Source organism: Pieris brassicae, chromosome 1, assembly GCF_905147105.1.
Source record: "Pieris brassicae chromosome 1, ilPieBrab1.1, whole genome shotgun sequence".
In the NCBI taxonomy this organism is placed as follows: domain Eukaryota; kingdom Metazoa; phylum Arthropoda; class Insecta; order Lepidoptera; family Pieridae; genus Pieris; species Pieris brassicae.
This window is the reverse complement of record NC_059665.1, coordinates 5,089,412-5,104,220: the sequence shown is the minus strand read 5'-3', so window position 1 is coordinate 5,104,220 and position 14,809 is coordinate 5,089,412. Positions and strand designations below refer to the sequence as shown.

Sequence of the window (14,809 nt, the reverse complement as noted above, 5' to 3'; positions counted from 1 at the left end):
TGAAATGCGTTTCATTTCTTCCAGTTTGAACGGATTCTTTTATCTTACTGTATACAAGAAATTGAAGAAATATCAAGACAAGAAGATACCGCGTTTCAAGCTAAATAAGCACCCATGTCTATTTCTGAATGTAATGATAACGCTATTAAGTCCCTAACCTTGACCTTCTATACCTCGTTAGTGAGCCTTTTGTAACGTTTCATACCCAAAATGGTAATTACGATGAAGATTAATTTTTGAATACAGGCTAATAATAATTGAGTAAAATATAAAAGGGCGAAAGTTATTATGTATTGATTTACGAAGCAAACAAGTTGGATTTGATTTTGGGTGACTTTTTAATGATAATCTAATAAAGATTATTACCAGATTAGCCAAACGGTAATAAATATTTTTCCAGAATTGTCAATCTTTTAAATTTCTTAAGACGAAATTTAATTGTGCTTGCGCAATTTATAGACCTCAAGCGAAAATGAATTCGCTCGCTTCGCCAAACGCCTATATCTTTAAAGCAATATTTTTCCAAGCTGCTACATAAAAGTGGAACGGGTTATAATCTTATTTGTTGAAGCCTTTGCTCCAGGAATAAAAAGTTAGGAAGCTGTTATACAAATAATATTCCGAGAACGGCGTTGAAATGAAATGTTGTAATAAATATTGCTTCTTGAGCGCTTAGTTCAAGAATTTCCATGAATGACAGTATTTAAATTACATTAAATTTTCTATACAACCACTATTATATTTTTTATATAATCCTTTTATTAATATTTACGAATTTATTATGCCTTTCGACATTCGTAGTCAACGAGAGACCACCTTATTATGTAAGTAATAAATACGTATCAACCATAGAAAATGTTTTCATTAATTAAAAATAAATTAAATGCCAGAAGGTCCTGAATTCGATGCCTGGGATCTTACTTATGACGAACAGTGAGAGAGAAGAAAATCTGTCCCCGATAAACCTGGGGGATAATGGCACAAAAAAAATTCCTGTGACATCCAAAGGAGAATATACATAGACCCAATGGTTGCCTTGCATCTGCTGCAATAATATGTTGTCTTAATGGAAATGTTGGCAAGTCGTCAATCTTTGTATACTATTTGATATTTTCTTTATCGTCAAATCGGATTCGCTATGCCTGAAGGGCTTACATTTTAAAAATACGTATCCTAACTCCAATTGGTTCAGAAATACTTTTAAAAGGGTACTCCACATAAAGGTGATGCGCGATAAAGCTTACAAAACGCTTGGTTGAGGAACTACAGACGGGATGAGGTACCATTTCTCAACGAATATAAGACATACACAGTAAACGCACGATGTCGGAGTAAAGAATCGATTTTAACCACTAAGACTGTCCTCAGACTGAAGTGATCAAAAGTGTTTCTATTCATTGGGTAGCGATTAAGAGCACGATATCTTTAACAAAATCATTTTTGAAGCTCACTTCCGTTTGCCCTAATATATTAAACGCGTCGACTGTTGTACTAATGAACATTAATTTAACAAATGAACTCACTTGTGCACTAGGGAACATAACTGTTACATTGAATAATTGTTCACAAACTATTCTATTGTGTTTCAATTAAATCATTTCATTTCAACTAATTTGATAGTTGATATTGAATAATTACATTTTTATCGATATTTTAAAGCAAAATTTTTCGAGTTTGTTCCTATTATTTAATTATTATTTTAAATTTACAACGAAATATTTTTACATGAAAAATGCGCGTTAAAATGAAACTATTCGTAAAATAACAACTACAAGTGTTACAGTTGACTGTAGAATTAACTAGAGTCAGTCGCGGTTCCCATAAAAAATCATATCTGTCTATAAATGGCTTTGAACTCTGAACCGTCAAATTATAATGTCAACGTAAAACATTAAACGCTCACCAAAAAGAGTGTTAACTGGTTTGCGTTTTTCAATCTTTACATAATCCGGTCAATCTAATCATCTACCTTGACCTAACTCCGTTAAATGAACGGATAGATCACACCCACATTATTACACCTACTGATAAGATTATAAAATTATGTGTATTTATAAATAATCTAAAATATTACTTAAAGTAACAAAACACATGACAGTGTTGGCCTGGCGGTTGTGCGCAAATGCATTTTTATTACTTGCTTTTACGACGAATATATTTTATGACAAAATTCGACTGCATGAAGGATAATTACTTACCTATAAAGAAATCTAATTAAAGAAACAAATACAGAAATCTCAAGCCAAGAGTGGTAGCGCTATATTTTTTTTAATTATACGAGGGTTAATCATATCTACGAGTATGGTATATAAGCGTCTACAAGTTTGAAGAACATAAACAATTTATGAATGAAGTCTACAATTCTGTTTCCAAAGACATGAGAAATTGTTATAAATAACCCTGACACTAAATAGAATATATATCTTACGTATAGATTTTACTACTATGGTTTTTTTCCCTATAAAGATTTCCTTATGATTTTCCACAAAGGCTTTTATCCTTGTTACACAATTTGTATTGAACTACAAATTGCCGATAGCAATTAATCCATTAGCAGAAATTGATCGCAATTTTTAAGCAATTTATTTGCAACAGTTCTTACGGTACCTTACGACGGGTTTCATTAATGGATTATATGGCAATAATAAAAGCAGAACATATTATATAGGATTAAAGTTATTTAGAATCTGAAATGTTTTATAGATCAGAATAATTCTCTATGAAACTCATGAATAATTTGAATTAAAAGAAAATTTAAAATTAAAATTGACCTTCACCAGTGACTTTAGCGTAATCGTCGTTAATCTAATGCTAATTAAACGTTAAAAATATTTATGGGAAATATTACACTTACTTTAAATCCTTAGATAATGATCACAAAAACACATGTCATCTACGTTAACTAATAACTTTGAACTAAAATTGACTATACTAAAGATATATATACATTATAGTACTAACTGTATACAGTGAATATAATGAAAATTCGCGGAAAATGTATGGCTAGACCGCGTACGTGTGTCGTAGCAAGCGATCTCTAACGGACTGATGAAACTCGCATTGATAACGCGTTGTGACGTGATATCTACATAGGAAAATAGAAAACAATGAGAATGGTACTCCATCAGCATGTAGCCTTGGTATTCTTTGGATTCAAATGAGATTTACATATTTATAGATACGTGTTTTATTATTATTTATTTAAAAAGTAATACATGCAGACTTTGCAGTCCAATTTCATCGTTTTAACCGCTCATTCAAAGAATGAGAGCTGTAATGAAAAGTGACAGACCAGTCTATAATTTAAAGCAGTACAATAACTGATTTAACTTTTAGGGGATAAGTATGTCCCCCTCTAACTCAGTCTAAATCAGTCTGCATTCTTTCAACTAAAGTACTATTTTATTTCTGACTCAGATTGTATTAAAGTAATGAAAACAGACTAGGTCCAAATAGACTGCTTTAGTTTTTAAGTATAAGGGCTTGTATTTGAATAAAATAATTTACAATATAAGTCTCTCACAGACGTAAAAAGTATTCGGAATGTATGTAAAATATGTAATATATTCACGCTTATATTATCTGTAGAAATATCATTTGTATTTTTTTTCAGACAGGAAGGTCCTAAATAAACCGGAACAAATATACTGAAATAGCTGTCACTAGTCCAGCTAGTTCCATTAGATGCATAATTTGTTATTTGTTTATAAATGAATGAAAAAATTGTAGGACAAAATCAATACTTTTGCATTTTTTTGAAGTATATTATTCGCGAGCGACAAAGACCATAGCGTCACATATATAGGTATATTTCCGTTTCCACGTGAAGGTCAGGCACCGGCTACTGTACCAATTTAAATTAGTACGTTTCTCAATTAATATTTACTTTTGACATATAGATTTAAAAATGAAAGTACATTCTAATGTTTACACGTAAAATCAATTATGATTCATAAAATATTATGTTTTAGTCACGGACTTGTAAAAAACAATTGTTGGAGAGAGTTAACAAAGACGTAATAATGTGATGTTCCTACCAGCGATTGAAACTTTCCCCTCCTTGTAATTTCTAACCATAATTTTTAACGTTTAGTAATTAAAATGAGACTTATATGGGTCTTCATTCATAGAAAGCGCAATTAATACCCACCCATTCCAAGTAAAATAAATGAGTCGGAGTAATTGATATTACTCTTTACTAAAATATTACTTATATATATATATATATATATATATATATATGAACTATCTATTTAACAATTCTTTTAAACTGTTTTGTTTAATAAGAGTTGCCTGTATCCTAGTAAAAGGACTCTCGTTGCACCAACCCGTTGTAACTTTTTAAATGTATTATTATTATTAATTTATAAAGTATATCCAACGAGTTTATACAAAATATAGTTAAATACTTAAAACAAATTTTAAGTCCCGTAACCCCAATGGCAAATTAATACTGTTATTTTTTTTATATAGTACGGGGGGCAAACGGGAGGAAGCTCACTTGATGTTAAGTGATACCGCCGCCCACGGACATTCTCAATGCCAGAGGTCTCGCGTTGCGTCGCCGGCCTTTTAAAAATTGGTACGCTCTTTTCTTGAAGGACCCTAAGTCCAATTGTTTCGGAAATACTTCAGTGGGCAGCTGGTTCCACATAGTGGTGGTGCGCGGCAAAAACTACCTAGAAATCGCTTCTTGTAGCCAAGTATAAGAACCACCCTGAAAATATGCAAGTGACTCGAAAAAACTAGGAATATAAATAAACGATTTGCCTAATTAATTCAAATAAGGTTCTAAACTATAAGCTGATCTATTTGGTATAACAAAGGGTACCTACATAGATAAAAGCTCAAAGCCTCCAGATAACTCATTGTAAACCGGGATCTATAAGGAAATGGGATATTAACCTTTGGTGTTAGTTATTACGGTCGTAAGATTGTAGTTACCCGTTCATTGTCCGAGTGGTTATAGACGTTTTAACCAAAGAACCCCTTATAATAAGTAATACATAAATGTCGAAATTTTCAAGTAATTACATTAATTATTTCACAAAACGATATTTTTAAAATTACGAAACAAAATGCACATCGGGTTATGACACGATTGCCGGACCGTCTATTCTACGAAGATTTATTTCGACAGTAGATGCAGAAGACTATACTATGCCCCATTTCTCATTGGGACACTATAAAAGATAGGCAGACATTTTACTAATCAACTGATTGCTAGTATTCGCTAGGCTTTTGTCGGTCCCATGGTTCCAGGGACTTTGCTATCTCTAATATTTTCTTGTATACATGTTTCTTACCCAAAAAATATTTATTATTTTATATATCGAGATAAAATAATCCTCTACCGTACCTGCTTGTATAAGTTTAGATATATATAAATGGGCTATTAAACTCAAAGGCACTGGACGTCCAGGGAGCGTGTTGGGACGTTATTAATTTAACCACAACTCTAATTAATCTTACCCGCTGCGAGTTCACACGACCGCGGTTTTAACTATAAATTTTGACTGCCATAATTTGTATAATATTGTTATGAAATTTCATTGCGTTATTGGTGTAGGTCTGAATGTAAACAGGGCGTGAGTCACGAAAGCGGCTTGTCCTGATCGAAGTTAAACAAAATATATGTAGTAATAATAATAATCCAGTGGCACTACAAACCTATATGTTGTGGTTTTGGGTTCTTAGATCATTTTGAATTCATAGACACCTGGACCGATCAGATCAGATCAGAAGACTGACTCACAATGTTGCCTTTTTGAATCTAAGGCATGGCGCTATCCTCCCTATTTTTTCTTTCGACGTACGAGTGTTACATGTATACAAAGCCTGTAAGTTCATTGGTCCGGACATGGAACCTACGACCTCAGGGATAAGAGTCGCAGGTTAAAACCACTACGCCAACACTACTTGCAGAACAGTATTTTAATGTTTAAAATAGTCTATTAGTTTCTAGTAATGAAAAATCTCTAAACTTGTGATTCTAAGATCTTTTAAAGAATTTTGTAAAGAGCGACATCTATCAACCACCAAAGAAAGTTTTCACTATAGTAATAAAAACCGCCAATAGATAGCGCAGTTGTGCATAAATACAATATTTAAGTATTAGTTTTTTTATTATATAATTGTATTATATTTTTCTATATTCAACTTTGCGTATAAAACGTAATCATATCAAAATACACTCAAACGGCCATGTTATAATCTAAATTGAAAATTATTTATTGCTGACTCATTAGAGTGTCAAATGAATAACAATTATTGTAATATCACAAGCATACACAATTGCAATAATGTCGGATTTATACAGTTAGTAATGATATAAAAGGTTATTTATTTTTTTATTTACCTTATTTAATGTTTTATTCTTTATGTAAAGGGGGTCAAACGGACAGGTGGCTGATCACTGATGAATCACCTGATGTTAAGAATACCATACCATAGATACACTCAATGCCAGAGAGCTCGCGAGTGTATTGCCGGCCTTTTAGAAATTGGTACGCTATTTTCTCAAAGGACCCTAAGTCGTATTGGTTCGGAAATACTGGGGAGCTGGTGCCACATAGTGGTGGTGCGCGGCAAAAGCTGCCTTAAGATTTAAAAACCGCTCACTTGTGGAACGATGTTGTTGATGTTCAGATGTTCCAACGACATCTCTATAGAATTAATAAATGGATTTTACTGTACGTTTTTCAAAGACCGGCAACGAACTCGTGAGCTGTCCCTCTTAGTCACCTGACACACACCGTCGTCTTTTTTGATTTAAGGCATACCAGTTTACTAAAGATCTTTTCCTTCATAGAACGTTGTTAAAAGCGCACATAGACAGAAAGTCTATAGGTGGACAACTGGAGATCGAACCTGCTACCTGAAAGAAGGCCACTAGGCCAATACTGCTCCATACACATCGAACAAAAAAAAACAATTTTTACAATACGTCATAACATAATACGTCAAGAAATCCAGATGTGTGATATGAATTTCTGCCCTTGGGATCCTGTACAAGGTCCGATTTTGATATTTGTTAAATTATATCAAAACAATAAATTGTAACAAAACAATAAATTGTAACAAAACCTTGGACCATTTCTTATCTCATTCTACATTATCCGTAGATAAACTTATCAATTATCAAAACTTTATTCAATTGTAAGGTCATCGCATCTAAGACAATACACGATAAGAGAAAAATAGGTTAATTTCTGTATTGTGAAATGAAATAGCGGAATAAGTACGTTTTACAAATGATTGGGGCCCGGCGGGACGTCACTTCCGCTGTCAAAGAGCTTCCGGGGACTCTTTGTTAGGGTCTGTCATTTTAAATGACTGGTCACATGTAATGCTAGCGTTGTCAATACAAAATCGTAAAACATTGTCAATGTAACGATTAATTACTTGGAAAATCTTTAACTAGATCAATATTTTTATAATTATTAGCAATAATAGTTGATTTTAAACTTCGCAATAGTTAACTTAGTTTTTAATAAGTCATTAAAATATATACGATACATCTTCAAAAGCAGTATTGGCTTAGTGACTTAAGGTTCGATCCGGCTCTGCAGCAATGGACTGTCTATGTATGTCTCATATTGTAAAGAAAAACAGGCAAAAGACATGTCTCAAAACCATAAATCAATATGTGTCAAACTAAAGGCTGATCACCTACTTGTCTATAAAAAAAATAAGCAAAGTAACGCATATATTACAATGAGTTGTATCCACGACTTTTAACACAACGCTTAGCTCTTGATGACCTTCAAACAAAAGTTAAAGAATATGCTCTTGCATTAAAACATTTTACGTCGTGCTTACAACAGTTGGCGAACGATTTTTAAAATAATTTTACTTTATTTAAGTTAAATTAAAAAACCTTTCGCGTATTTTACAACACATCCATAAATTGTTTGTGTAATATTATTAACATTATAATGTTCAATAAAATAGGAAAAGAGAAAGCTTACAAATATATATTAGATCATAAACAGTTCATGAAAAAACAGTGTATTACTGTCCATTACGTATTGACGTAAACATCAGCTTGCCAATGGTATGGAGCCAGGTTTAAATATGTTTTGCCTATCTTTACGACTGACTGAACGGCCAAGCACAGGCAACACTAGACTTTGCCAGAAAATGGAACATCTTAGTCTTCATCTATTTTTAGACAAATCAATACCAAGAATATAAAGATCTTCAATAGTTTGATCTTTCCGCTGGCTATAAATTACCCTAGAACAGTATCAACGCATGTTTCTTACTAATGAACTAATAAAGTTAATTACAAAACAAAACGTAACACACACATTTACTCAATAACTATTAAAACTGGCTGGTTACGCTTTTATACGAAAAGTATTATTATTATCTTTTAATACGTGTTAATACGAAATCCCTAAAAAATATATAAATGCAATTGAATACATATTTAGTGAGTCATATACATTTATATGTACTCTAAGCTAGTAACGTGTAAAATAAGTCAATGTAAGAGGATAGTAATAATAACTTTTGTATGGACTATATGGAGATACGATGTACGTTCGTTCAAAAAGCATTCGTAGACTATACAAAAATACTATACAATACTTAATACAATTATTGAGCTACCACCCGCAGCTACGTCCGTATCAATTTCGGCATCCGTTATATTTCAGTAAATTTTCATAAAACCCTAATGAATACATCGAAATTTTCCTCAAACATCACATCTGTGAACCATGCAAATACCGTTTGGTTACTTTGATCGTTTTATATATATAATTTCAGGATATTGTATACGATTCTCTCCTTGTTTGTAAAACAAAAGACTGTTAAATGGTTTGATTACAAAATAGAACCTCTACTATGCTCGCTTTGGAATAGATAATTATAATTGAAATTTCGACCCTCATTTATCAGGGCTTAGATTAATAATTTAGAGTGCACGTCGATCTCGTCAACAACAGTATTACATCACTTTATCATAATGGAATTTAGTAAATATTTCATATAAAATGTAATCTAAATAGTACAATGTATAGTAAAATAGTAATAGTAAAATGTAGTCATAAGTTCATAAGTTCAGTGATATTTGTGATTTCCAATTGTAAATAATTATATTTTTATAGGTATCTTATCCAGGGTCTACGGTTTACTCTGTGTATCATAAATGTAATTATTTACACTAAAAAATTAAAATAAATTTTGAGTTTCAAGAATCGAAAGCCAGTCTCAATTATGATGTTGATTTAGTATCAATCTCAATAATATCAAGGTGCCACAAAAAATATTATCGCTTGATACATTTTCGAATAAAAACTAAGAAACCGTCGCATAAAGATGAAAATGTTAGTCACCAAAGGCCATTTCGTACGAATATAGCCTGAACTAAATATTTTCACGGGCATTGCTCTCTTGCAAATGATATTTGGTAGTATAAGCTAAATCAGTTTTTCATAAATAATATTTGTAACAATTCACTTATAAACACGTTGATATAACACAACACATTTACACATTTACCGCATTATATTCTATAATTTAGACACGTTTCAATCCGACAACCATATCCTCTAAATATTTTCAAATAAAAATATGAAGTGTTCTGTTCAAGATCCAATTCATTGCATAAATGTGACAAGTTTTGATAAATTAATTCTATAAATAAGTAAATAAATTCTAATAAAACAAAAGCCTCCTACAAAAATCATTTTACAAAATAATGTTTATTTAGTAAATCATCACAAACACACAGGTACTCATAAACACATACATACGGACAAACAACTCCAATATTTATAAGTACATATTCTATATTATTACTAGGGAAGGCCATTTGGTTTTGTAATTTGATAAAAGCCTATGGCTATCTAAATAAATAAAAAAACATTTTTGCCAACAAAAATAAACCTAGTATCGTCATGTTAGTAATTAACTTGTTTATGCATTTGCCATTTTGATAACACAGTTATCTAGCAAATGCTAATTTCCATACGTAATCAAAATGCCTATTATATATCTACCATGAAAATTGATAGAATGTAATGATGACTGTAATATTAAACCACTAACAATGTAATACATAATTTTATTCTAAATGCCAACAAGCTTGTTAAATCTAATAAAGAAATCCATGACTCTTCTAACTTAACTATGTCTTTTAATTTAATATTACGCAAACATTTTTTTAGAAATAAAATGTATATTAATGGATAAATAATGTATTTTCCTTTTTTATCAACAGGGGTAAACGGACAGGAGGCTTACCTGTTGTTAAGTGATCATCACACTTGCAATTGCAAAGGGCGCCAGTGCGTTGCTGGCTTTTTAAGAATAGGTACGCTCTTTTATTGAACGATTCTACGTTCGATAAGTTACAATCTTAATTTGTTATTTAACATTATTTTTAAATCAAAACAGGTAGCGACATATTGATTAGAAAATTTTATAGAACTATCTTACCTTAGTCATTTGCGTCTTCTCTAGATTAATTTCGCCATTTCTACAAATTAACACTTATAATAACATCAAAACATGCGAAATATATCATGCTACTACTACATTAAATTGTTTTAAAAATCCATAATATACATCAACGGCGGAATAACCGAAATATATATTTAGTTATTGTTAATATTAATATTATCACTGCACACAAAACCACACCATGCGAAGCAGTTTCTTTGGATTCTGACTCACCAGGACTCTCACTTTTAACACTTTTGTCTTTTGCTCGAAACTTCACAAAGTCTTGTAAATGATTAGGCAATTTTTGAACATCTTTTTCTTCACCCGAATCAATCACTTTTATTTTATGTTCAATCACTTTTGGTTCTCTATAAGAGTTTCTATCATATTCATCTTCCGTTTCTGGATCCTTAATGCCTAACTTATTCCACCTATCCTTGGCTCTGTCAATAAATTCTTTTTCAATGCGATTGTTAACTTTGGAATCGTAAGTGGTTAATTCCGATGAACTCTTAGAATACGAATTAATTGATGGTGTTTTAGTTATTTTAATAATCTTCTTTTGTTTTCTTTCCTCGCGTTCTGCCATTTGGCTGAGATATTCAGAATACATTTTATTTCTTAATAATTCTTCTTGGCTTTTACTAAACACTGATGACAATTTTCCGGGACTTGGTGAAATTATCGACGGTAAAACCCCATGACTTTGGCTATTTCTAATGCGATTAAATGACGTAAAAGATTCCCTTTCAAACTCTTCATTTAACATAGGAGCTCTAGGTCCTCTTTTATGAGGCGTATTAATTCGTTCCCTTTCTAGTCGATAAATTTCTGCTTCAACTTCTTTTTCTTTTCGGCGAATATATTCCATTTGTTGATCACATAAATCTTTAGGCAAAGATGGACGTCTTGGGTGTAGATCTTCTCTTGCTTGCCTAAACATGTCATTATAATGTCTGTGCATATTTTGAATAGAGGAAATATCATCTTCTATCTCTTGACTTAAGTTACCGGTCGAGAAGTGAAAATATTTTTTATGATTTTTCACTGACTTAAAAGAATTATCAATAAAATCTGATGACTCATCACTTTCGTACAAAGATGATGAATATTTTCTCGGCTTTGGCGGTGGTATAGGCTTAAAATTATTTGAGGTGCTATGAAGTATACATTCTTCACTTGTTGGCTTAACAGGGAATTCTATACCACTCACTGATACTTTATGGCCTTGACTTGTATGTGTCTTATATATATTAGAAATATTGTCATCGTTTGATTTTGGTTTCTGTGAATTGGTAGTCACTGATGGGTTACGTAATAATGCTAATAAACGACTTCCAGTTTGAGATTTAAATGGCACATCAATCGTATTATTGTTGATTGGATTAGACAATTCCTTTTTGTTTTCTACGTTTTCTTTTTGTTCGGAAGTTTTAGTATTTTTAAGATGAGATAGTGAGTTTGTTGTCTCCATTAACATTTTTTGCGAAGGAGATAGACAGTTATATCGCATACTCTCTGATTTTATAGAATTCATTTTTAAAGTATCGTCTTGATTAATTTTTAACGAAGATTTGCGAGGCTGTACTGCAGGAGGCGTTACAATTTTGTCGCGTGATATCGTGTTGACATTAGATCCATTTTGTTTTACAATATTGGTATCCTTAAAAGTTGTGATTCTTGATAAACCAATTGGAGCAGCGTGGTCACTTAATGTTTGTAATCGTTCCGATACACTGGCTAATTCTTCTAATATTTGTTCACCATATGGCAACTTACAAATTTTTTCCAAACACATATCTCGAAGACTTGGGGTTTCTATGGCCTTTTCATGTGTAATATTATGATTTATATTTTGAACATTTGTTATGACATCTTTAACGTGACTTTTATTTTCGCTTGAGCATATCTGGGATTCATTACTTTTATCGCTTTCATCAAATTCAGGCATAGAAATATCATTAAGTGAAGAACACTTAGGATTATACTTTGCAGTACATTGGGAAGAGCCAACGCTGCTAGATGAGTCTTCCCGTTCTAATGAATCACTGCGATATTCTTGCGTTGCGTCTGTTTCTGAGACTACTTCCTTTATTAAATTATTAATAGCATCGTTAAGTTCACATTTCAACACTTTTATTTCAAGATCATATTTGTCTACCACTTTTTTGGTATCCACCGATGGCGTCGGTATTTCAGAACTAGGCTTTTCTACATCTTTTACGAATAGATTGGTATTTATATTGTCTGTTGATAAAACAAGAATCTCGTGATTTTCTTTTGAAATATTCTTATTGTTTCTTTCATTTTGTTCGATTTCAGAATAATTATTGTCAAAATTCTGATTTAACTTCTCATTATAATCTTCTATGCTGTTATTATTTATTTTATGTTCATCTTGTGACTTGACAATGTTAAAATTATAATCATTTTTTAAGAAATTATCAGTATCAATAACTTCAATAGTCGGTGTTATAATACGAACAGATACATCACTATCGTCATGTTTTTCTTCAATATCATTATTATCATAAAGAGAACTAGTGCTACTAGATGAGTCAGTGAGATATACAATTTCAGCTCCTGTAATTTTTTCAACAGTTGATGTCGTCCAGGAACCTCTCGCTTCAGTTATTTCTGGATTTTTAAGTTGAGCATCAACACGTATGCATTCTTGACTTATTAAATTATTCGATTTGCGCCCCTTTCTAAACTTTATTTCTGGTTTTGTTTCATTTGTTGCATAAAATACATCATCGTCTAACTCCTCATCCTCACTTTTTTTGTCAATAAGGTAAGAATGACGACGCGAAACTGATGAAGATTCCCCGCTTGCTTCTTCATCAATTACATGTAAAGATCTTGCAGGTCCTGTCATAGACCTATAACTTTCTTCAGCCTGTGGTTTCTTGCGTAAGCGTTGTTTTATATCATGATTTACTTGCTGCTCTATTTCTGGTTTTATTTCCAACTCTTTAAAAACGCCTGTATTTGAAGATAACTTTAATGTATTTAAATATTGTCTTAAAGATTTCTCTTCTTCTGGACTCATTGATTTAACCTCTTCACATTCTGCTACGTGAAGTGGTAGAGTAATTACAGATAAGACTCCTGGAGGTACATTTTCTTCTTCGATGTAACTAATTTTTTTTATATCACATGTGTTTTCCCATTCAACCTCCGGCTCAAATTCAGTTATGAGAATATTACTTGAGTCTGCTAAGGAACTGCTAAGCTCATTTTTATCAAGGCTTTCAACTATTTCTACAATAATTGGTCGATCATCATTATCAACACTTTTACTTTTTATATCACTTCGTAATTTTGGTATTGATTTTATAGTTTTTTCTGGAGATTCTACTTTATAAGCTTCGAATAATTGAGTATTTTCTTTAGTTATTATGCCTGCAGCTGACGTTGATTGGTAGGGTGGTATAGCACTAGAGGATTTTATTTCTTTTGGTAGTTCTTTTAAGTCAGTTGAGATTTCAGAAGCAGCGTTTGAGGTCACTGCTTGAGTAGTAGTTTCAACAACAAGTTTTTCTTGCGATTCCGTAATTTCGTCTCTTGTTATTGGCGAACAATTAGTTTTTTTTAAACATTCTGGTCGCTGGTTACATGCTTCAGTTGAAATACGTGAATTATTATTATTTGGTTGCTGCTGCCCTTTGTTCTTCCTTTTATTTTTATTATTCTTGCGCTTTTTATTTTTATCAGGCATATCGAGATTCTCACACCAATACTTTAATCACTGATAAGAAACGTTTATATACAATGCACAAACACAAGCACGATGTGTTAACGTATAAAGTACACGTCTGCGCCGGTATCTTTAGCGTGGGTGCTAACGTTGACGTAATATATTACGTAGGCACATTGACGTTAGGGATTTAGTTTCGGCTTTCACAAGGGCTTGTTAACTGGGCTCGGAATAGGTACACAATCGTTTAAAACTTTGTATCGCGAGCGACAGCTAAGCGCGGCAGTCATGCGCCCGCACCGCGATTTACTAATAATTATAAATGGGTTGAAGTACGCAGGCGCGCTTTAGAATTATTTTTACGCTGAGACGTGTACGCGGTGCGCGTTCGTCGAACGAAGGGAAGTCCGCTCGGCGCGCCGGCTACTTCATACTAACAAACAAATGTATTATCAGCACGGGCGATTTAAATTGTTATTAATTAAAATTGCATAGGCGTTTCTTATCCATTTTTGGCTTACCTAACGGAGAAAAACAATAGTCTATTTGAAACTAATAAGGAGGTAGCGGATGGCACGTATAATTTCGTAATTAAATTTTGAATTACTAAATATTGAATAAAAACTATTTTATCTAAAATTAATTGACCCACTT

General features: G+C 32.2%; 1 protein-coding gene across 6 annotated transcripts in view; it reads right to left on the bottom strand.

Moving 5' to 3' along the window:
• The window catches only part of LOC123710488 (sorbin and SH3 domain-containing protein 1), a 111,314-nt gene that overhangs the window by 48,069 nt on the left and 48,436 nt on the right, over window positions 1-14,809 (bottom strand). For 5 of the 6 annotated variants that reach the window (XM_045662473.1, XM_045662482.1, XM_045662454.1 and 2 more), the window contains exon 1: window positions 10,687-14,573. The exons of the other annotated variant lie outside the window; for it this stretch is intronic. In XM_045662473.1, the coding sequence (XP_045518429.1) occupies window positions 10,687-14,176 (3,490 nt within the window). In that variant the 5' untranslated portion in view covers window positions 14,177-14,573. Of the gene's footprint in view, window positions 1-10,686; window positions 14,574-14,809 lie in introns of those variants that run through there. 6 annotated transcript variants of the gene reach the window in all.